This window comes from Muscardinus avellanarius (genome assembly GCF_963383645.1).
Source record: "Muscardinus avellanarius genome assembly, chromosome: 13".
NCBI classification, from domain to species: domain Eukaryota; kingdom Metazoa; phylum Chordata; class Mammalia; order Rodentia; family Gliridae; genus Muscardinus; species Muscardinus avellanarius.
Genome location: NC_137799.1, coordinates 14978867 through 15001033, shown reverse-complemented (window position 1 = coordinate 15001033; position 22167 = coordinate 14978867). Strand labels below are relative to the sequence as shown.

The following is a 22167-nucleotide window of genomic DNA, read 5'->3' as shown; positions in this document are numbered from 1 at the left end:
CGAAGTCAATCAACGCATGAAATGAATCTATAGCTGAAAACAGGACTCAGGGAAGGAAGACTTAGGAAGGCCCTACCACTGATCGGCCATGTCACTCTCGCAAAGTATCTTACCATGCGTTAAATTAATATCATTTTTCAATTGCAAAATCACAATTGCATAAAAATCTTAACTTGATGACCTATCAATAGGCTGCGGGGTCAGTGGGACTTAACACATTTTTGTTTTCATTTATAGACTGTAAGTTCTTTACATGCAAGGTCCATGTCTTTTTTATTGCTTTGTCTTTAGCATCTAACATGATTCCTGGCACATATATTTCAAGATACATTTTCTTTTTTTTCTTTTTTGTGGTACCGGGGATTGAACCCAGGGGTATTCTACCTCTGAGCTACATCCCAGTCCGATTTTATTTCTTGTTTGGAAACAGGGTCTCACTAAGATGCGGAGGGCCTCACTGATTGCCAAGGCTGGCTTTGAACCTGCGATCACCTGTCTCAGCTTCCCAAGTACTGGGATTACAAGTGTGCGCCACCAAGCCTGGTGAACATACACTTTCTGAATTTGTCCAAGTGGGGGTGGGGGACATCTGGAAGACCTTATAGCAAACTGTTAAAGTTGGGAATCTCTGGGTATAAGGATTATTGTGATTTTTTTTTCCTCTGTGTTTTTTCGGTATTCATATCTTTTAAATAAGCAAGTGTTACTGTTTTATTTAAAAATTGAAGCATAATTTCAGATTTATAGAAAAGTTGCAAGATGAGGACAAAAAAAAATCTGGAATAACCTCCATCCAGATTCCTCAATTGTTAATATTTTGTTACATTTACACTCTTTATCTCTCTCCCTCCCCCACCTGAATCATGTAAACATAAGATATTGGTAAACTTTTTTTTTTTTCTTTCAGAAAAAGGTACTTAAGTTTTTTGCCTTTTGTGGTGCTGGGGATTAAACCTAGAGACATTCTATCCTTAGGTAGGCCTCCTGCCCTATTTCATTTTTTAAATTTTGAAACAGGGTCTCACTAAATTGCCAAGGCTGTCTTCCAATCTGTGATCCTCCTGTCTCAGCCTCCCAAACACTGGGATTACCAGTGTGTACCACTGTACCTGGCTCAGATAAAAAAAAAATCATGTTCTTCTTACCACTACACGTAATGTTTTTACTAGGATTTCGCTTCCAAATGAAGTCTCTAGTGAGAAGTTGATGTTGTGGAGGCCGATTTCCAGAGGAAGCAGGCTGAAGGTCACCATGTGGCTGGAGGAACCTTCAACTCTCTGGCGTGCACACCTGGAAAACTTTGTCCCTTGATGGTCAGTGCTGGGGCTTCCCGATGTACAGATCCCCTCCACGGTAGACATTTTCACACAGAACTAAAACGTCACCAGAGAATGATAAATGATAAATACTTTATCATTTGAGTCATGTATTTTAGACAAAAAAAATTAAAAATACTTTATCTCTAGGAAAGTTTACTCCGAATTTGCTGATCTAGAGACAAACTCTCTCCTGGTACTTTAGCAATGCCAGAGTTAACTCTTTAGCGTCTAAGGAATGGAAGAAAACTTGTTCCTGACTTTCTAATTTTCCAACACGTACACACAAACTGCTATGAAGCTTCGTAATGGAAGGGATGCCTGGAAACTCCGCACCAGATCAGAGATGTCTTACCTTCTCAGATTGTTACCTTCTACATCAAGTGTGAAGCTACCGGAGTTCTTTGTCCAGGCTGTGAGAACACTTACATTGCCTCTTTACATGTTTTTATTTTTATTTATTTTTTTGGTGGTACTAGCGGTGGAACCCAGAGGCTTTCTACCTCTGGGCTATACTCCTAGACCCATTTTATATTTTATTTGGAAACAGGGTCTCACTAAATTGCTGAGAGCCTCAGTAAGTAGCTGAGGCTGGCTTCGAACCCGTGCGATCCTCCTGTCTCAGCCTCCCAAGCGTGGGGATTACAAGCGTGCGCCACCACGCCCGGCCATGTTTGTTTTTTAGACAGTAGGAGCCTCAGGCTCCTGTGCTCTAGAACTTATGTTATATCTTTTAGCCCAGCCTCTCATGGCCAATAGATGCTAGTTTGATGAAAGACTGAAAGCTACATACCTTGACCCATTTGAAGCACTGCCCAGTATATCCCCAACTTACCATTCCAATTTTATTAACTCCCCATTTTTTACCTCATTTTTCAACTAAACTCTGGCTCTAGAAGGACCTAGATTTGAATCGTGGTTTTTCTCTTATTAACTGTATTATAGGTTGCGTGGCCCCTCTAATTTTCTGTGTGCTCATCTATTACTAGGGATAGTAATAGGACTTAATGGCTTCTGGCTCAAATAGTGAATATTTTTAATCTTTTCTCCAAAATCTGTTGGATAGAATTAAGAACTAATAAAATCCAGAATAAATCAAGCAGCTCAACAAGAAAGAAGGTCAATAGTCAACAACTAATTTTGAAGAATGTCTTAAAAATATAAAGTTCCTTCTCCCTCTTGACCACCTTCATGGGACCATGGCAGCCCAGGTGGGTGGGACAGTAGCTAAGTAGACAAGTGTGGGTCACTGGAGATCAATGATTTCCCCAACCTGTTTTGGTTAGGGTAGGAAGAATAGATACAGAAGAATCATAAAGTCCAACATAATTTCTCTCTCTCTCTCTCTCTCTCTCTCTCTCTCTCTCTCTCTCTCTCTCTCTGTCTTTGGTGGTACTGGGGTTTCTGGAAACACTTGTACCTCCAGGCTACAGTCCCAGACCTATTTTTTATATTTTTATTTGGAAACAGGGTCTCTTAAGCCAGCAAGGCTGGCTTCGAACCTGCTCGATCCTCCTGTCTCCGCCTCCCCAAGCGCGGGGATTACAATGGTGCGCTACCACGCCCAGCCTCAAATCCAACATAATTTCATTATAAAAACTTATAATAAAATTAGAGATTTAAAACTAGTTCGATTTATGGACCACATTGGGTTTCCATATAGTTTTGTGGCTGTCATTTTCTTTCCAGCACTGGGGATTAAACCCAGGGGCATTCTACCTCTTATCAATACCCCCAGTTCTATTATTTATTTATTTATTTATTTATTTATTTATTTATTTTTGGTGTTACTGGGGTTCCTGGAAACTCTTCTGCCTCCAGGCTACACTCCTAGACATATTTTATATATATTTTTTAATTTGGAAACAGAGTCTCTTAAACCAGTGCGGCTGGCTTTGAACCCGCGCGTTCCTCCTGTCTCCGCCTCCCAAGCGCGGGGATTACAGGCGTGCGCCACCATGCCTGGCTTTGCGGCTGTCATTTTTAAGTGAAACCAGCCTGGCTGCCATATAATTCTCTCTAGAGGCGTGCTGATAAAGAGAAGACAAATGATGGGTCCCATCATGGTTGAAGTTTTTCGTGGATTGTACCCCGGAGCGTGAGAGATTTGAGGGCGCTAACATGAGTTGAATCGGGGTGGTTATAAGGAGGGTTCATGAATTCTAACCTGCACAGGGACTAAAGTCAAAACAGGAGTGGGCCAGTGGATGAGAGGCAGGTGACGGAGCCGGTGAATTGGAGGTCTCAGTGGTGCTGCAGGGCTGTGGCTGTGGAAGGGCTAAGGAGTTTCAAGGCTAAAAAGGAGGATGGGGAGATATCTGAAATCAAGATTTCAAAGAAGATGACAACATCTGCAAAGTGAAGGTGCATATGACTAGCTAAAACGGGGGAAAAGAAAGGGTTGCCAGAGTCATGGAAATCAAGGAACTCTCAGGAGTTAAAGAAACAGAAGATGAACTCCTCCTACTCTGAACCTTCCACAGCACACTGGTGGTCGTGCGCACTTCATTCTGCTTCAGACTGGAGTCACAGGGGCACCTTCTGCACCTTTGCTCCTCCTCCTGCATCCGCTCATGTGTCAAACGCTTGGCTTATGTGGCTGAGCTAAGCTGATTTTTATTTTCCTTTGTACAATTACGTGCGCGACATGCTCAGAAATCCAGAGTGTTCCCTTCCCGTTTGCTCCAACAGATCGTCAACACCTGCTTACCGTCATCCCTACAGTCCGGTAGTTGTAAACAGTTCCTTTCAATTGGATTTGCTCCCCTCGGACAACAGAGTACGGAATTTTCATTTCCAGGAAGACGTCCTTAAACACCTTTGCCTTGAGAGTGTCAGCAACACAGATCCCTTCAGCCCAAAGGAAAAGCACAGCAGGAGCCTGTTAGGGAATTCCTACTATGCTTTATTAGGACTGAAATGTCTCGCTTTTGCTGTACTTCAAGGAAGAGAGAAGATTCGGTCGTGTTTTTCTCTGTACTATCGCCCTGTGCCTTTGTCTTTTCTGCTCCTTTATTTATTTTAATAACTATTGTTAGTAACAGAAAACTTCATTTTTCAACAGATACTTTACTTACGGCACAAAAATGCTGATCGACTGAAGCACCAAATCTTTTTAGATATTCGTTATCAGCTTCATCAGTGAGTATAAAATTACAGTTGTAGAAACTAAGATTTTAAGTTAATTAATTTATTTTGAAACAGGGTATCACTAAGTTGTTGAGGCAGGCCTCGAACCTGCAATCCTCCCATTTTAACCTCTCAAGTACTGGGATTACAGGCGTGTCCTACCACACTAACCTTAAAGAATATTTTTTTAAAATGATATACTACCTAAGTCCAGGCTAAACTAAATACACAGTAATAATAACTATATCTTGCTAGTCAAGTCATTTATTTATTTATTTATTTATTTATTTATTTATTTATTTATTTATTTACACTAAGTTGCTGAGAGCCTCACTAAGTAGCTGATGCTGGCTTCAAACCTGTGCAATCCTCCTGTCTCAGCCTCCCAAGCGCGGGGATTACAAGGGTCCGCCACCACGCCCGGCAGTCAAATCACTTCTTACGTGAGTTTAATTTAAGCTTTCTTACCACTATTTGAAATGCCAACACCTTGAATTTCCCAGGTAGTTAGGGAATCAGGCAGCACAAACTGCAACTGTTTTCTGGAAATTAAAATGGTGATATTAAAATACAGCAAAACTCTGATTAACTCAACAGAATTTTTGCTTTATACTACTTTAGAAGAAAGATATAGATCAAAAGACAAAGTCATGTCAGGCATTAAGGAAAAACTCATCAACAAAAATATATTAAGCCTATATGTGTGTGTGTGTGTGTGTGTGTATATATATATATATATATATATATATATATATATTCATCCCATTCTGTGTTTTTAGATACTGTATGTGTACGGTACACATTCAAGTTCAGAAGGATGCCTCTGAAACATTGCAAAGCCAAAGTTTATAAAACAAAGAAAAATTATGTCCATTGTATGTTCTAAAATAGGGGAGCAACACAATGCATCTGAAAATTGCGCATAACCACTGATAAAACTAAAGATTTCTGACAATGGTTACACTTGTCTATCTATCTATCTATCTATCTATCTATCTATCTATCTATTTTTGGTGGTACTGGAGGTGGAACCCAGGGGCTTTCTACCTCCAGGCTCTATTCTTTCTACCTCTGGGCTCTACTATCTTATACTTTATTTGGAAACAGGGTCTCACTAAGTTGCTGAGAGCCTCACTAAGTAGCTAAGGCTGGCTTCGAACCGGTGCGATCCTCCTACCTCAGCCTCCCAAGCGCGGGGATTACAAGCGTGCGCCACCATGCCTGGTGAGCCTGTGTATTTATTCACAGCTGTTTTCCAGCATCTTTGTGTCAGGCAGAGTGATAAGTACTGAGTATACAGCACTGATAACTTAGAGTCCTGCTCTCATATAGTTTGCAATCTTGTGGCAAAAGTAGCTAAATAGATAAAATACATTTCAGTGTAATACCTATAATGATAAAGCATTAAAAGAGTTCGGGGGCAACGTATATTTATTCAACACATTTATTTTCATGACTGTATGGGTAGATCTTAGGCTAGATCCTGGATATAAAGAAGTAATCTGAACTTAGTTTTTCCCTTGAGGTATTTGTATTTTAATGAGAAAGACGGGCAAGTAAACAGACTTAATAATTCTCATTGGAAAGCCAGTGGTCTGAGCCCACTAGAGGCAGAGAGGCTTGGAGACTCAATACTGTACATCACTGTTTTTAGTATCTGATTCTGAGCAGGCATTTCACTGAAATGTCTCAAATAAAAGACTCCAACAAGAAAACAATAAGGCGGCCTAACTGAGAGAATGGGAGGGGGAAAGAGGGAAACTCTCTAAAGCACATGATGTAATTAAATAAACATATCAAAGTCAATCACTAAGCCAAGCATGGGAAGGAGGGAGGGGGAAGGAATGGGCGGGAATTGGAGAAGGGCTAATTGGTGATGTGTGTGTGTATGTCTCCACCTCTTTTATCCCATCAAGATGTATGACTACAGTGTACCAATAAAAAATTTTTTAAAAGCTGGGCGTGGTGGCACACGCCTGTAATCCCGCGCTTGGGAGGTTGAGACAGGAGGATCGCACAGGTTCGAAGCCAGCCTCAGCTACTCAGTGAGGCTCTCAGCAACTTAGTGAGACCCTGTTTCCAAATAAAGTATATAATAGGTCTGGGAGTAGAGCCCAGAGGTAAAAAGCCCCTGGGTTCCACCCCCAGTACCACTAAATAAAGAAAGAAAGAAAGAGAAAGAAAAGAAAAGAAAAGAAAAGAAAACCTTTCTTCTTGTTCATCGATGTTTGTTTTATAGTACAGATGTTTTCAGGATGAAAACGGATGCTTGGTATGCTGTTTAGTATATATAACCCTAGCAGTGAATGCATAGTAAAGAGAAATGAAATGACACAGAATACATCATTTTTTTTTTTACCAACAATTAACGTCACCCAGATCTAATTACCAGAGCAAAGTACATCCTAAACAGTGAAGCAAAACAGAACAAAACTTGACCAAATAGCAGGATCATCTTAACTCTTAAGTAAACTTTGGAAAACTGAGCAGGGCCTTGATTTGTGGCCATCACATTTGTGTTTTTCACATCCCCCACCCCCAGGGACATCAGAGAAGTAGAATAAATACCTTTTTGGAACACGATGGACTTCCCACAGCCAGCTTTCTGGAAAGTAGCTCCGGATTTGTGGTTGAGTTACTGGTAACAGGGCCCTTATATCTGGGGTGGGGGGGTATTCAATTATATAAAGAAGCGTTAATTCTACTTATAGATAAATTTAAAAATATGGCTATTAATCTAAACTCAAGGTTTTTTTCCTAAAAAGTCAATAAAACATTTTGTTTAGTGATTTAAAAACAGAACGATTAAGGTCTTAAGATTTATCCACAAATAGCCGTGACAAAACAAAGCATAAAAAGTATCTTTAATTATTTGTTTCTCAAAGTGCTAAATATTTAGTTTTCCTGAGATAATGCAAGAAACTGGTCAGTTTATAAAGTTAGTTTTGCTTCTATAATTTTAACAATTCTATTTATATTAGAAAAAAGGGAAGTTTATGTGATTCCATGTCCTAACGCAATGATTTACCTATATTTACTTTAATAAAAATGGACAGAACATCTGCTTTCATCTAAGATGCATTGATATGGACTGAAGTTATCCCTCAGCCTAAAAACCTAGGAGCCTAGACATGATGCAGAGAACAACAGTTGTCAGACATTAAGACATAAAAATAAACAGCACAGGACTACCATCACTGAGAGACTGCAGCCCTAGAATTGTCCCAGGTTGCAGCCTAAAGGGAGTTTATAGACTCTGTCAGGTAAAGGAGGCCACACAGATGCAGAGTCTGACTTAAGAAAGCACAGATAGGAGGCTGGGGAGGCCAGGCTGTCTAGAATGAGAGGCAGAGTGGCCAGTGAAGAGGAGGTGCAGAGAGGCGCTCCATGCAGTTGAAGCCAACCAACACATTAGAGGCAAAAAATGGGCAGTGAAAAAATGTAAGCATAGCCAGGCGTGGTGGTGCACACTTGTAATCCCAGTACTTGGGAGGCTGAAAAAGGAGGATCATGGATCATGGTTCGAGGCCAGCCTCTGCTACTAAATGAGGCCCTCTGCAACTTAGTGAGACTCTGTTTCAAAATAAAGAATAAAAAATAGGGCTAAGGGTGTATTTTGAAGGTAGAATGCCCCTGGCTTCTATCCCCAGTGCTGCAAAAAAAAAAAAACAACTGTATATGTATATATAGACATATAAGCACTAGATTATCCATTAATATGATTCCTGTAGTAAACAAAAATGTAAAAATGTGAAAATGTGAAATATTTATAATGATATGGTTTTGAAAATGGCCATTACATTTTTATTTGTAGAAATGTGTCCATTTATTGACATGGACAGTATTTAAGAAACACAATTCAATATATGAAAATCAATCCATGTAATTCATCATATAAACAGAACCAAAGACAAAAATCACATGATCATTTCGATAGATGCTGAAAAAGCATTTGATAAAATCCAACATCCATTTATAATAAAAGCACTGCAGAGAATCGGAATAGAAGTAGCAATCTACAATAAGCCCACAGCCAACATCATATAAAATGGGGAAAAACTTCAAGAATTCTCCCTAAAAACAGGAACAAGACAAGGGTGTCCATTATCACCTCTTCTCTTCAATATAGTACTTGAGACTCTAGCCAGAGCAACAAGACAAGAAAAAAAAAATCAAAGGAGTACAAATAGAAAAAGAAGAACTCAAAATTTCACTATTTGCAGATGACATGATACTATACTTAGAAGACCCAACTCAACCAAAATGCTTATAGAACTAATCAACAAATTCAGCAAAAGTGTCTGGATACAAAATCAATTTTAAAAAATCAGAAGCTTTTCTGTATACCAACCATAAATCCACTGAAAAAGAAATCTAGGATACACTTCCACTCAGGATTTCCTACAAAAAAAATGCTTAGGAATAATCTTAACCAAGGAGGTAAAAGACTTTTACAAAGAAAATTATAAAACACTGAAAAAAGAAATCGAACATCTTAGAAGATGGAAAGATCTTCCATGTTCATGGATAGGCAGAATAAATACCATCAAAATGGCCATACTTCCAAGAGTGATCTACAGATTCAATGTAATACCCATTAAATTACCAAGATCATTCCTTACAGACATAGAAAAATCAGTCCTTAAAGTAATTAGAACAACAAAATATCCAGAATAGCCAAAGTAGTTCTCAGCAACAAAAAACATTAGGAGGAATCACAATACCTGATTTTAAACTATACCACAAAGCCACTGTAATAAAAAAAACAGCACGCTACTGGCACAAAAACAGATACATAGACCAATGGAGCAAAATAGAAGACTCAGAAACAAATCCACACTTACCGCCAATTGATTTTTGACAAAGGGGCCAAAAACATACACTGAAAAAAAGATAGCCTGTTCAACAAATGGTGTTGGCAAAACTGGTTAACCATTTGCAGAAAAATGTAAATAAATCCCACTTTCTCACCCTTCACAAGAGTCAATTCAAGATGGATCAAAGCCTTGGAAATTGGACCAGAGACCTTGAGGCTCCTTTAAGAGGAATAAGTCCACCACTGCAACACATAGGCACAGATAAAAACTTTCTCAACAAGACCCCAAAGGCACAAGAAATTAAAAGGTGAATCAATATGTGGGATTGCATGAAACTGAAGAGCTCTGTACAGCAAAGTAAACTGTTAAGAACCTCAAACGGGAGCCAACAGAATGGGAGAAGATTTTTGCCACCTACACCTTCAATAGAGTACTAATATCTAGAATATACAGAGAACTCAAGAAACTCAGCACTAAGAAAAGAAATAACCCAATCAAAAAATAGGCAAGTGAATTAAATAGACACTTCATGAAAGAAGAAATTCAAATGACCACTAAATGCATGAAAAAATGCTCAACATCATTAGCATTCAGGAAGATGCAAATCAAAACTACCCTGAAATTCCACCTAACTCCAACTAGAATGCAATTATTCAAAACACAAACAACAACAGATGCTGGTGAGGATGTGGAGGAGTGGGAACTCTAAGACATTGTTGGTGAGATTGCAAATTAGGGAAACCACTTTGGAAAACAGTATGGAGAATCCTCAGAAGAATGGGAACAAATCTACCATTTGATCCAGCAATGCCACTTCTGGGTATCTATCCAAAAGATAGGAAACCAAACTACCAAACTAATGCATGTGTATCTATGTTCATAGCTGCACAATTCACCATAGCCGAACTATGGAACCAGCCAAGATGTCCATCAACAGATGAATGGATTACAAAACTGTGGGATATGTACACAATGGAATTTAACTCAGCCATAAAAAAAACACAATTATATCATTTACAGGGAAATGGATAGAACTGGAGGACATTATGCTAAGTGAGATTAGTCAGTCACAAAAAATAAGAAATCGGATGCTTTCCCTAATATGTGAAAGCTAGGGAGAAATGGGTAACAGGGGGAACTCTAGGTGAAGAAGGAGATTCTATAGAGGAGCAAATAAGGCGACCTAACTGAGGGGATGGGAGAGGGGAAGAGGGAAACTAAAGCATATGATGTACTTAAATGTATCAAAGTCAATCACTAAGCCAAGCATGGGAAGGAGGGAGGGGAGGGAAAGGGTGGGGATTGGTTAAGGGCTAAATGGGTGATGTGTGCATGTATGTCTCCACCATCTTTTATCTCATTAAGATGTATGACTACAATGCACCAATAAAAAATTAATTATTAAGAAACACAATCACTTAAACAATCATAATAAAAATCAAAGGTTTCTTTCTTCTTTCTTTCTTTCTTTCTTTCTTTCTTTCTTTCTTTCTTTCTTTCTTTCTGATTGAACAGGGCATTCTATTTTTGAGCTACACTCCCAATCCGATTATTTTTTTTAATTTTGAAACATGTTCTCACTAAGTTGTTGAGGGCCTCGCCAAGTTGCTGAGGCTGGTCTCAAACCTGCGGTCCTCCTGTCTCAGTTTATGTTTTCTTAAAGACTGTCTACTTCTGTTTGCTTTCTTAACGATGATATGTAAGTGAAAGAAAAGTCCTAAAAGTTCTGAAAACATGTTAATGAGATTTCTATAAATTTGCAGAACATATATTGTCTGAATAACTAGAATAGTTATTCAACTTTTATATAAATATATAATATATATATAATATAATAGTTATATTCAACTTTTATAGTAACTACCCTTAATCTTTTATGCTAGATCTAGAAACTTTTTGCTATGCTTGGTTGGTATATGTATAAAAATAATTTTAATGGTTGTAATAATAGAACCACAGAGTGTTAGAACTCAAAAGTGTAGTAGACATCTCTGGTTCAAGTTTGAAGGTCAGAGAGGATAAATCATCATTAATGTTTACAGAATGAGTTGGCTTTGGGTTTCTACTGGGACTAGTGTACTTTGCTCTGTACTATACCTCTTCAAAATAATAGATTTTTTTTTCTTTTGGGAATTTACAAGTTATCTTTTCTAATTATCAGTTTTAACTGGAGCAAGCAAACTGCCTTTTGTAGCAGCAAATTGTACAAACTGTCCCATCTCGGGCAGAATTGTGAGAGCAAATATCCTACTTACGGACTCTTCCCAACTGGATATGTTTATGAGGGCTTTCAGCTCGGAACTTGTTTGCGATGATACAACATTCATTGAAAGCTCTGATGCAATGTGGGCCTAAAGTGATTCGTGCAACTCGCTGTGCGCAGGTTTCATCGGGATTATGATGGGCTCCAGCGTAACAACATTTCTTTGGCCTTTGATGTTGATACTTAGCAGCTGAAAAGTTAATAATACATTTGCCCTTGGTTATATAGAGTCAGAACATCTCAGGCTTAGAAGGAATCGCAAGAGATACTTGGTTTCTACTATCAAATGACCCTCTTACCCACCATAGCCATAGTTTGTTGACTACCTAGCCTGTCCTTGGAACTACCCTAGGGATGGGGAGAATGTGACCCTAGCAGGTCGTCCAATCCAATTCCAATAAATGGTTGTAGGGCTTCCTGCAACCAACTTAAATACAAACTTCTGAAACTGGCACTTTGGGTTCAGCCTTCTTTGAAATGTTAAGTATCAGCCTTTACATATTTAAAGATAACTCTCATTACTGCACAGGAATTTCCTTCTGTAAGCTACATATCTCACTATTTCCAACATTCCAGCTGGGGTGAGGTGAAATCTCAGGCTAATTTTGATTTTCATCTCTCTGCTAATGATGTTGAACATTTTTTCCCTATATTTACTGGCCATTTTTTGTTTCTTCTTTTGTAAAGGGTCTATTTAGTTCACTTGCCCCCCCCTTTTTTTTTGGTGGTGGTATTGAGGGTGGAACCCAGAGGCTTTCTACCTCCAGGATATACTCCCAGGTCTATTTTTATATTTTCTTTGGAAACGGTCTCACTAAGTTGCTGAGAGCCTCATTAAGTAGCTGAGGCTGGCTTCGAACCTGAGCGATCCTCTTGCCTCAGTCTCCTAAGTGCGGGGATTACAAGTGTGCGCCACCACGCCCGGCTCACTTGCCCATTTTTAAAGTTGGGTTATTTGTTTCTAGAGTTCTTTGTATATTCTAGATATTAGTCCTCTATTGATGGAGTAGCTGGCAAAGATATTCTCCCATTCTGTTGGCTCTCTCCTGAGGTTCTTGATAGTTTCCTTTGCTGCACAGAAGCTCTTCAGTTTAATGCAGTCTCACATGTTGACCCTTGATTCTTGTGCCTTTGGGGTCTTGTTGAGAAAGTTTTTACCCATGCCTACATGTGGAGTGTTGGTCCTATTCCCCATTCAGGTAACTGCAAAGTCTCTGGTGTAATTTTCAGGTCTTTGATCCATCTTGAATTGATTCTTGAGCAGGATGAGAAAGTTGGATTTATTTCCATTTTTTTCTGCCAACACCATTTGTTGAAAAGGTTATCTTTTTTTCCATGTATGCTTTTGGCCCTTTTATCAAAAATCAATTGGCTGGGTGTGGATTTGTTTCTGAGTCTTCTATTCTGCTCCATTGGTCTATGTGTCTGCTTTTGTGCCAATACCATGCTGCTTTTATACTATAGCTCTATAGTATAGTTTGGAACCAAGTATTGTGCTGCTCCCTGAATGGTTCTTATTGCTGAGAACTATTTTGGCTATTATGAGTCTTTTTTTTTTTGTTTTAAATGAATTTAAGGACTGATTTTTCTCTATCTGTGAAGAATGGTCATAGTATTTTAATAGGGATTGCATTGAATCTGTAGACCACTTTTGGAAAGATGGCCATTTTGATGATATGTATTCTGCCTGTCCATGAACATGGAAAATCTTTCAGTCTTCTAAGATCTTCAATTTCGTTCTTTAGTGTTTTATAATTTTCATTGTAGAGGTCTTTTACCTCCATTAGATTCCTTTTTTTTTTTTTTTTTTTTGGTACTGGGAAATTCTACCTCCAAGTGACACCCCAGCCCTATTTTTTATTCCTTATTTTGAAACAGGGTCTCACTGAGTTGCAAAGGCCTCACTAAGTAGCTGAGGCTGTCTGAGAACCGTGATCCTCCGGTCTCAGCCTCCCAAATGCTGGGATTGCAAGCGTGTGCCACCATGCCCAGCCCTTCGTTAGATTTATTCCTAAGTATTTTATTGTTTTTAAGGTTATTGTGAATGAAAATGTTTTCTGGATTTCTTTTGCAGTGGATTTATGGTTGGCATATAGAAAAGATTCTGATTCTTCAGATTAACTTCGTATCCAGACACTTTGCTGAATTTTTAATTGGTTCTAAAAAACATTATGTCATATGATGTGCAGACATTCACTAGAGACATCATTCTACACTGTCAGAGCTCATATTATTCAAACTCTCCCTTTTCATATCATAAGAACAGAAAATGAAGGACAGTTATAATAACTCATATGCAAAGGAAGAAGTTATTTCATTACTATACACAGAATTATCAGCTGAACTCTGGTTATGGACTCCCAGACCAATGTTCTTTCTACCATAAGATGGACAATTTTATATTGCCATTTAAATAATTCCCATTAGACTTACTTTCCAAAGAATAATCCAAAATGTGATTAGCTATTAAATATGGGAAACAGTGGAAATAGACTTATAGGTATGCCACAGAGTTAACCAAATCATGTTATTTTTGTTTGAGTAAAGTGGAAGAATACGATTTTAATTGTTAGATGATATTTACAGACAGATGAAAGTTAATATCATATATTTTAGAGATGGAAATGATAAAGAGCTCAGATTAAGGCTTTGTCAAATGAATTACTGGGTTTATTTGGATTAATCACTCTGAGGGAGGTAAGCTAGACCTCAGTGTATGTTTTTCTTTTCACTCATTCCGTCTGAACTAGGGAAAATTATATAATGTTTCATTGTCTCCAGCTTTTTTTTTAGGAATTGAAACCAGAGGCATTCTATCTCCAAACTCCACGTCCAGCCCCCTTCCTTTTTAGGAAACAGCGTCTCACTAGATTGTTGAGGGTCTCACTAAGTTGCTGAGGCCTTGAACTGGCAATCCTTCTATCTCAGCCTCTAAATACTAGGATTACTGTGTCCAGATTTTTTTCAGTACTGGAATTGGAACCCAGGGGCATTCTACCTCCACGTTACATCTCCAGCCCTATTTTTTTTTCTTTTGAAACAGGGTCTCACTGAGTTGCAAAGGGCCTCACTAAGTAGCTGAGGCTGTCCATGAATCCAGATTCCCCTGTCTAAGCCTCCCAAATATTGGGATTACAAACGTGTGCCACCACACCCAGCTGTCTCCAGCTTTTGAATGATATGATCATAACCTCTTTATAGTCAGGTGAAGATTTTATAGTACCTTGTTCTCTTATTATCTGATCCAGATTTCTTCTTGGCCGAAGAATTTCTTTACAAGGTTCATCTGTTAGGACAGAAAAAAAAAGACACACACACACACACACACACACACACACACACACACCCCATGAAATTAAGCTCATTTGAAAGAGAGCTTGCTTTGAATTAAGCATTGTGTACCACACATCATAGTATGACTTGTTTTTATCATAGTGGGGAGCATGATACAGTGTCATACACCTCAGGGTTTTTATACTTTTATTGGTGCATTTAATTAGACATCATAGTAAGGTTCAGAGTTTCATGAACAAACCTGTACATGGGTCCTGCCCCTATATTGACCCCTCCTAGTACACCACAGTAAGATCGAAATGATATCTTTATACATGGCCACAGCAATTTTTTTTTTTTTTTGTACCAGGGATGGAACCCAGGGGCATTCTACCTCCAAGATACATCTCCAGCCCTATTTTTTTTGGTCTTTTTTTTTATTTTTGAAACAGGTAGCTGTCCGTGAACCGCGATCCTCTGGTCTCTGCCTCCTGAATGCTGGGATTACAAGTGTGCGCCACCATGCCTGGCCATAATTTGAACTGTTTAATTCATCAGCTTTCCTTTCCCCTCCTTGCCTCCTCCCCCAACCCCTTTCACTATTCTACTGGTTTCTTTCTCGATTATTCACAATCTCTTCTCATTTCTATTTTCTTTCTAACTTCCACATTTGAGAGAAAACATTCTCCTTAACCTTCTGAGACTGATTGATCTCTTATAATAATATTCTTTAGTTGCACCCATTTTCTTGAAAATGACATTTTGTTCTTTTTTATGGCTGAATAAAATTACATTGCATATATATGTATTAAATATATAATATATATGTGAACATATATTTTCCTTATCTATTCAGCTGTTGACAGACACCCAGGTTGATTCCATAATTTGGCTCTTGTGACTTGTGCTGCTACAAACATGGTCATATACTTAGTTTCACTTGAATTTGGTTTAGAATCCTGGACCCTTCTTGATCCATTGATTACAGAGAAATACTTAAGCATTGAGAGTGAGCAAAGCTTTTGTTGGGTAATCTATTTTTCTTATTTGCTCTTTGAGCTGTGTTAATACAAATATAAACATGAATACTATGGTATCAAGTATAATTACAAAAAAATATTAAAATCACAGAAAAGAAAGCGATTGTGAGGTGATCCCTGCCCTTGAAGAGCTCTTAGTTCCAGGGATCACACAAGATCTATAATCGTCAGAATGTGCAATGACACGCTGCTATAACATGGCTTATGAAGAGATCTGGTCCTACATCCTCCCTATTAAAATAGGATGGGGAAGAGGCCTTGCAGAGGAGATGGTTTTTAAAGTACCTTTTCCAGGCTACTAACGGGGGAAGTAGGCCCCTCCATAAGTAAAGGAGGAGGCAAATGATCAAAGTAAATTTCAGTAGTAAAAATGCTGAGTGTTTTACCATTTTCTGGGGAGTCATCTGCATTTGCATTGGTAAGAAAAGTGAGTCCGGCTAGATGGAACACATCTGCGTTGTTACGGCCACCACCTGCCCCACAGCCCAGGTCACTCTTCTCTACAGCCTGAAACACCTGTGCAGAGGACAGTGTAGAGCTTCTTCAGATGTGTAAACCACTCCACCAAGAGTTAAAGATACTAGTCATTACGTGGTAACATCAGTCCTGTGATGTACACAGCGCACTCCTGTATTCATTGACCAAAGACCAGACTTTCCAAATTTATTCCTTTAGCTGGTCCTTTTGTATTTATAAACGTATACATATCCAACATGAAACTAAAGACTTAAGTCTTAAGAAAATACCCTCGCTGAGAAGATTTTTAGAAACTGACTTATGGTATCTTATATACGGAATACAACTTGCAATTGATAAAAAGTTTAAAATAAGTGGATAAATAAACAAATAGATGAAAATGTGATGGAGTGAATTAACCAAGTAATATTTAAATCATTAAATAAAAAAGGAATCCAGGCGTAATGGAGCACACATGTCATCCCAACACTTGGGAGGCTGAGATAGGAGGATCGCAGGTTCGAGATCAGCCTCAACAACTTAGTGAGGCCCTCCTTAACTCAGTAAGACTCTGTTTCAAAATAAAAAATAAGATAGGGCTGGGGGGGAGGTAGCTCAGAGGTAGAATGCCCCTGGGGAGAATGCCCTAGTACCACAAAAATAAATAAGTAAATAAATAAATAAGGAGTATAATCTCTTCTGTTTGTAGGGGAGGGCTCCAGGCTCTAAATGGGGGGAATAGTTGTGTGGGCAGAATTGATCCCAAATGTTCCTTCCTCTCTGAATGTTTTCCACTTTACGACTTTTCCAAGTCTTTCTTCCTTGTTCACAGAAACCTAAACCTCTAAAATAATAGCTGAATGTAGTAAACTAAATAAATAAACAGGAACTGGAGAATTAAGTAGTCTTCAAATTCTTCTGCATCACAGATTTGAGTAATCACTCAAACAAACAATCAAACAAACAAACAAACTTTCTGCCCAAGCTTCTCTGTGCTGCTTCTAGCATCACCACCATCGCCCTGCCCTAATCCTCAAACTCTCCTAAATGATGGCACTTTGGCCTCAGAAATATAATTGCCACATTGATCCTATTATTTTAAAGTGCTTAGATCTACATTTAGAACAACAAGAAAAAATAATTGTCCTGGGCTTGGGAAACCAACATGGGCGTAGCTTACCTGAGAAGCTCAGTGGTAAGCACTATAGGACCGTTACCGTTCTCCGGTCACCATTACGGTTCTCAGTAGCAAACTTGAGAGCCACCGTGCGGAGTGGGCTGTAGGAGAGCAGCCAGTGTTCCCTTACCTCCTCCCCACAGCCTTCCTGGTAACCACACGTGGCGAAGCGCTGCTCTGAGCCACCCACCCCACCCCCTGGTAGCCACGGGACTGCACCACTTCACCCGCTCCACAGGCTTTTTGGCTCCTCCTTGGACCCCGTACACAGCGCTGTCCACTGCTGTTAAAGCCACCCACGAATCAGACTCAGCTGCCATATTAAGAGACACGGTTTGGCCTGGAGAATACGCATCAGCATCTGGAGATAGCTGAACCTACAAGGTCATTTGGAAAAGACAAGATTGTTTTTGTATGGGACAGAACTGTCCAGAGGCGGCTGCTCTCACGCCCCTTTTGCTCGGAAGAAAATTCAGTGGTGATATGTAAGCGAGTCTCACCTGGAGCTGGTTGCCACACTTCTCTTCAATATTTAGCCAGACGGAGTCAGACACTAATTCTGCTGTCTGCTCCCCCGTGACGATGTAATAGACCAGGAGCCAGGCTGAAGGAACCATGTTCTGTGTCACTGGGATGTTTATACTTTGGAATGACGAACCTAGAACTTTCTCCCTTGTGCCAAAGTGTACAATTTTGCCCCGGGATAAAATCTAAAAATAAATAGCAGCGGAAACAATAAGTACAAAGACAAAACCTGTGCTTCAGGATGGAGCTTGGAGCCAGAGTGAAAAGTACGCTAAAGAAAAATAAAACTAACGTCTATGTATATTCCCACCTATGTGCCAGGAACATCCACATTTATTTAATTCTTTGAATTCTTACAATATACCTTGGGTATAGGAATATTTACCACATTGTAGAAACTGAGGCTCAGGAACTAACTAAAGTCATACTGACATAATTAGAAAATTAGAGCCAAAATTTGATGCAGATTTAAGAAACCCACAGTCACAAAACCCTCCCCTGTTTTGTTGATTAAAAAAATAGGAAGTAGATCAAATGCATCTTATTTTGGGGATAGGTTTCAAATCCATGGATTTTATTCTAAATTGGAGACTAAGGTTAAAAAATGTTACATGAACCTAAAATGTCTTCAAAATTCCCTTAAATTGTCTAGAGCGTGGCCAAATACATAGTTTTGGCATGTAGTCTGTGATCATTTTTCCTAATTCTTCATCAGTCACTATTTTTTTATGGTACTCATTATTTTTTTTTTTTTTCCTGTTCCTTCAAAAATGTTGAAAATCCCATCACTGCTGGTTTGGTCCCGCCACTGGAGAAAACCATTCTGCTCCTTTGGCCCCGCCTACAGACTTTGGCAGTTTGGCTTGTCCTTTCACAAGTTTTACCACCAGGCTGGATTGATCCGCCTCCTGCTTAATGTAGGTGATGCAAGAACAAAGTTGCTGGCTGCAGAACTAGAACAGGTACGACTGACTCAACGCTCCAGAGCAGGACTTGGCTCGCTCGTTTTTATGCCAGTGATATGCGCATTTTTGAACACAGTGTAGGCATATAATGTTTGGCCATGAAATAGAGCAGAGATGGTGCGATTTCATCAGGAATCTTTTTGGTGAAAAGAGGGTTCAGCTCAGGAGCCAGAGGTCCTTGGTTCAAATAAAAATCCTTGCCTCTAAATGATCAGGCAGAGTCATGCAACCTCTCTGCCTCTCAGTTTCCCCATCTGTGACACGGTCATGGAAACCATGCTCTGTCTCAAAGGCTTTTGAAAAAATGATATTCAAATTAGCTGATGTTCTTAAAAGTGCTTTGTAACAAAAGTATGAGTGATCATTCTAAAGCTGCTCTACATATAAGTAAAGAAAATGTTCTAGGCTGGGGAATAAGACGAATCTGTCACTCTTGTACTTACCAAGTAATTATAGTGAGCTATTTTGTCAATATACGGACTTTGGGGAGTAACAATAATATCTAGATATTCTCCCACAAGCAAAGGCTTAAAATTTCCAGTCCAATCAATATAAAGATAACTGTGACTGAGGGATGAGTATGCTATTGCTTCATAGTCTTTGCTGGCCTGGTTTTCTTCTGGAAGATTTGGGGTATCCGTTTTGACCTGAAAGGAAAAATTTCAGAAAGACATGTGGATTGGAAGTCACACTCTCTGTGAAACATAACCCTTAAATCATCTGCTTTACAAATTTCTAAATGTCACAATACCCAATACTAAAGAAAAAAAAAAACACTCAGCTATCCCAGTGTTTATACAGCTGTGATTATCAAGTAACTTCACAAAGATTATGGAAAATAATGATGGGATATGTGCAAAGGTAGAAAAGTCCAGCAAAAGGAAGAAAGAAAGGTGCTCTAAAACAAGTATTAGTATTAGCACCCCTCCTGAAATTTCATGGTAAGATGGGGCCTAGTCTTCTTAAAGGGTGGGATGGTAGGATAGAGAGGAAGGCAAAGGGAATGGGGGTGAGGACTGGGAGACAGGAGTTATGAATGAATACTGCTCACAATGTCTGGCCCAGTTTCATTGTGAAATAGTGACACAGATGAGTGCTTATAAACATGGGTGGCTGGCCGGGCGTGGTGGCGCATGCTTGTAATCCCTGCGCTTGGGAGGCAGAGACAGGAGGATCGCGCAGGTTCGAAGCCAGCCGTGCTGGCTTAGGAGACCCTGTTTCCAAAAATAAAATAGGTCTGGGAGTGTAGTCCGGAGATAGACGGGCTTCCAGGAACCCCAGTACCACCAAAAAAAAACAAAAAACAAAAAACAAAACAAAACAAAACAAAACACATGGGTGGCAGGAATATCATGGCAGGAATAGTTGACTTCGGCAGCAGGAGGCTACTGGCTCCTGTTCTGGTGTGAGGCATGTCTCAGTTTACATCTCTGTGTTGTCATTTATTAATTCTCAATACGTTATTTAATCGAAAGAGATGTCAGGCTGGGTGTCGTGACACACACCTGTAACCCCAGTTCTTGGGAGGCTGAGACAGGAGGGTCGGGTTAGAGGTCAGCCTTAGCAACTTAGTGAGGCTCTCAGCAATTCAGTGAGACTCTGTTTCAAATTTGAAAATATAGGACTAGGGGTATAACTTGGAGGTAGAATGCCTGTGGGTTCAATCCCACAAAAAATGAGTGATTAGAAGCTCCAGCTTCCTCTCTAACTCCTAATCCTAAATGCTGATTGAATGGGTATAAAATGTGTTTCTGATAAAGCTCTTAGATCAATATCTAAGTCCTTAGAAAGAGATGCGTAGATGACAGTATTAGCATGTTGCAGTAGTTGGCCTGTGGCAACTTGCTCAGAGCTGATTCGAGATTGGGAACAAAGCACATTATTGGATAGGAGAAAAAACAAATAGAGTTTGAAAGTAGAGTGGTTCGTGCATTGGAAAATGAGAGGCTTCTATATTTGACCCTTTTGTGTCCCTGAAAAAGAGCTCAACAATGGAGGGTAGGAGGAAGGTCTGCCTACCACTGATGTTCACCGCTATACTTATTTCTGAAGCTTCTGGGTTCTAATAGTCTGATGTAAGAAAAAACAAACAGAATATATTTTCTCAAACAAAATATTGATTGATGCATCTTCCTCAAAGACCATTCAGTGAATTCGCAGATTTGTTTTGTTTGAAAAATTGTAGAACCATTCACTGGACTCATGTGTAAAATCTGCCACATCTGTTCTTCACACTAGCCAAAACATACAGTCAAAAGTACACAACACCCTAGAAAATATAGCAGGAGAATTCAGCTCACGTTAAACTTCAGCGTCGTCACTCCAGATGGGAGATTAACCACAAAAGAAGCCACTCCATCACTGAGATGTGTCATGCTTTTCTTTGGTTCCAAGTCAGTTGTCTCTTGGTTTGCATCAATTGTTTGTGCAGTCAGGGTTACGGGGACCCCGCCCACCAACTGGTCCAAGGAATCCTTCACCTGCACCTGTTTGTCAGAACAATTCAAATCTATGTCAACGGCTCATCGTGCCATTTAAAGCATAACAACTCTTAAGTCACCTTTCTGCCTCCCCACCAATGTAGAAATTAATTATGTTTAACTCAGTGTGAGAAGTGTGTTCTCAGCTTGTAGGAGTTGAAATTCATCGGGCATACCAGATACTAAAGAAAAACACTCAATTATCCCAGTGTTTATACAGCTGCGGTAGCAAGTAGCTTCACGAAGATTATGAAAAGTAATGACGGGATTATGTGCTATGGTAGAAAAGTCCGGTGAAAGGAAGAGAGAAAGATGCTCCAAAACAAGAATCAGCACACTTCCTGTTGCTTGCCTGTAGATTTTGGAGACTGAGACAGGAGGATCACAAGTTTAAGACCAGACTCAGCAACTCAGTAAGACTCTTAGCAATCTAGTGGGACCCAAGGGCTGGGGGTGCAGCTCAGAGATAGAAAGCCGCCGGGCTTAATGCCCAGTAACACACACACACACACACACACACACACACACACACACACACACAGTTTAAGTTCTCTATAGTTTAATCCTTCTTGATGGGATCCACCCATATTTCAACCAGACTCAGAACATAAATATCATTCATTTTATTATATCAGACGGGAAGATATGACAAGATCTCTGAGACTCAACTTCTGTATTTTTTTATTGTTTCAGGACTGGACAGAAGCAAAACAATGGCTTCTGGGA

The 22167-nt window shown here is 39.4% G+C and overlaps 1 protein-coding gene across 1 annotated transcript in view; it reads right to left on the bottom strand.

Annotated features, from left to right (window-relative positions):
* Positions 1 to 22167, bottom strand: part of C5 (complement C5) — a gene marked incomplete at both ends in the record, with an annotated part of 89465 nt that overhangs the window by 38567 nt on the left and 28731 nt on the right. The window contains 11 exons of the mRNA XM_080709364.1: positions 1146 to 1373; positions 4027 to 4166; positions 4914 to 4987; positions 7014 to 7104; positions 11518 to 11715; positions 14749 to 14811; positions 16225 to 16354; positions 17699 to 17848; positions 17972 to 18181; positions 19405 to 19608; positions 21262 to 21447. Coding sequence (XP_080565490.1) covers positions 1146 to 1373; positions 4027 to 4166; positions 4914 to 4987; positions 7014 to 7104; positions 11518 to 11715; positions 14749 to 14811; positions 16225 to 16354; positions 17699 to 17848; positions 17972 to 18181; positions 19405 to 19608; positions 21262 to 21447 — 1674 coding nt within the window. The remainder of the gene's footprint in view (positions 1 to 1145; positions 1374 to 4026; positions 4167 to 4913; positions 4988 to 7013; positions 7105 to 11517; positions 11716 to 14748; positions 14812 to 16224; positions 16355 to 17698; positions 17849 to 17971; positions 18182 to 19404; positions 19609 to 21261; positions 21448 to 22167) is intronic.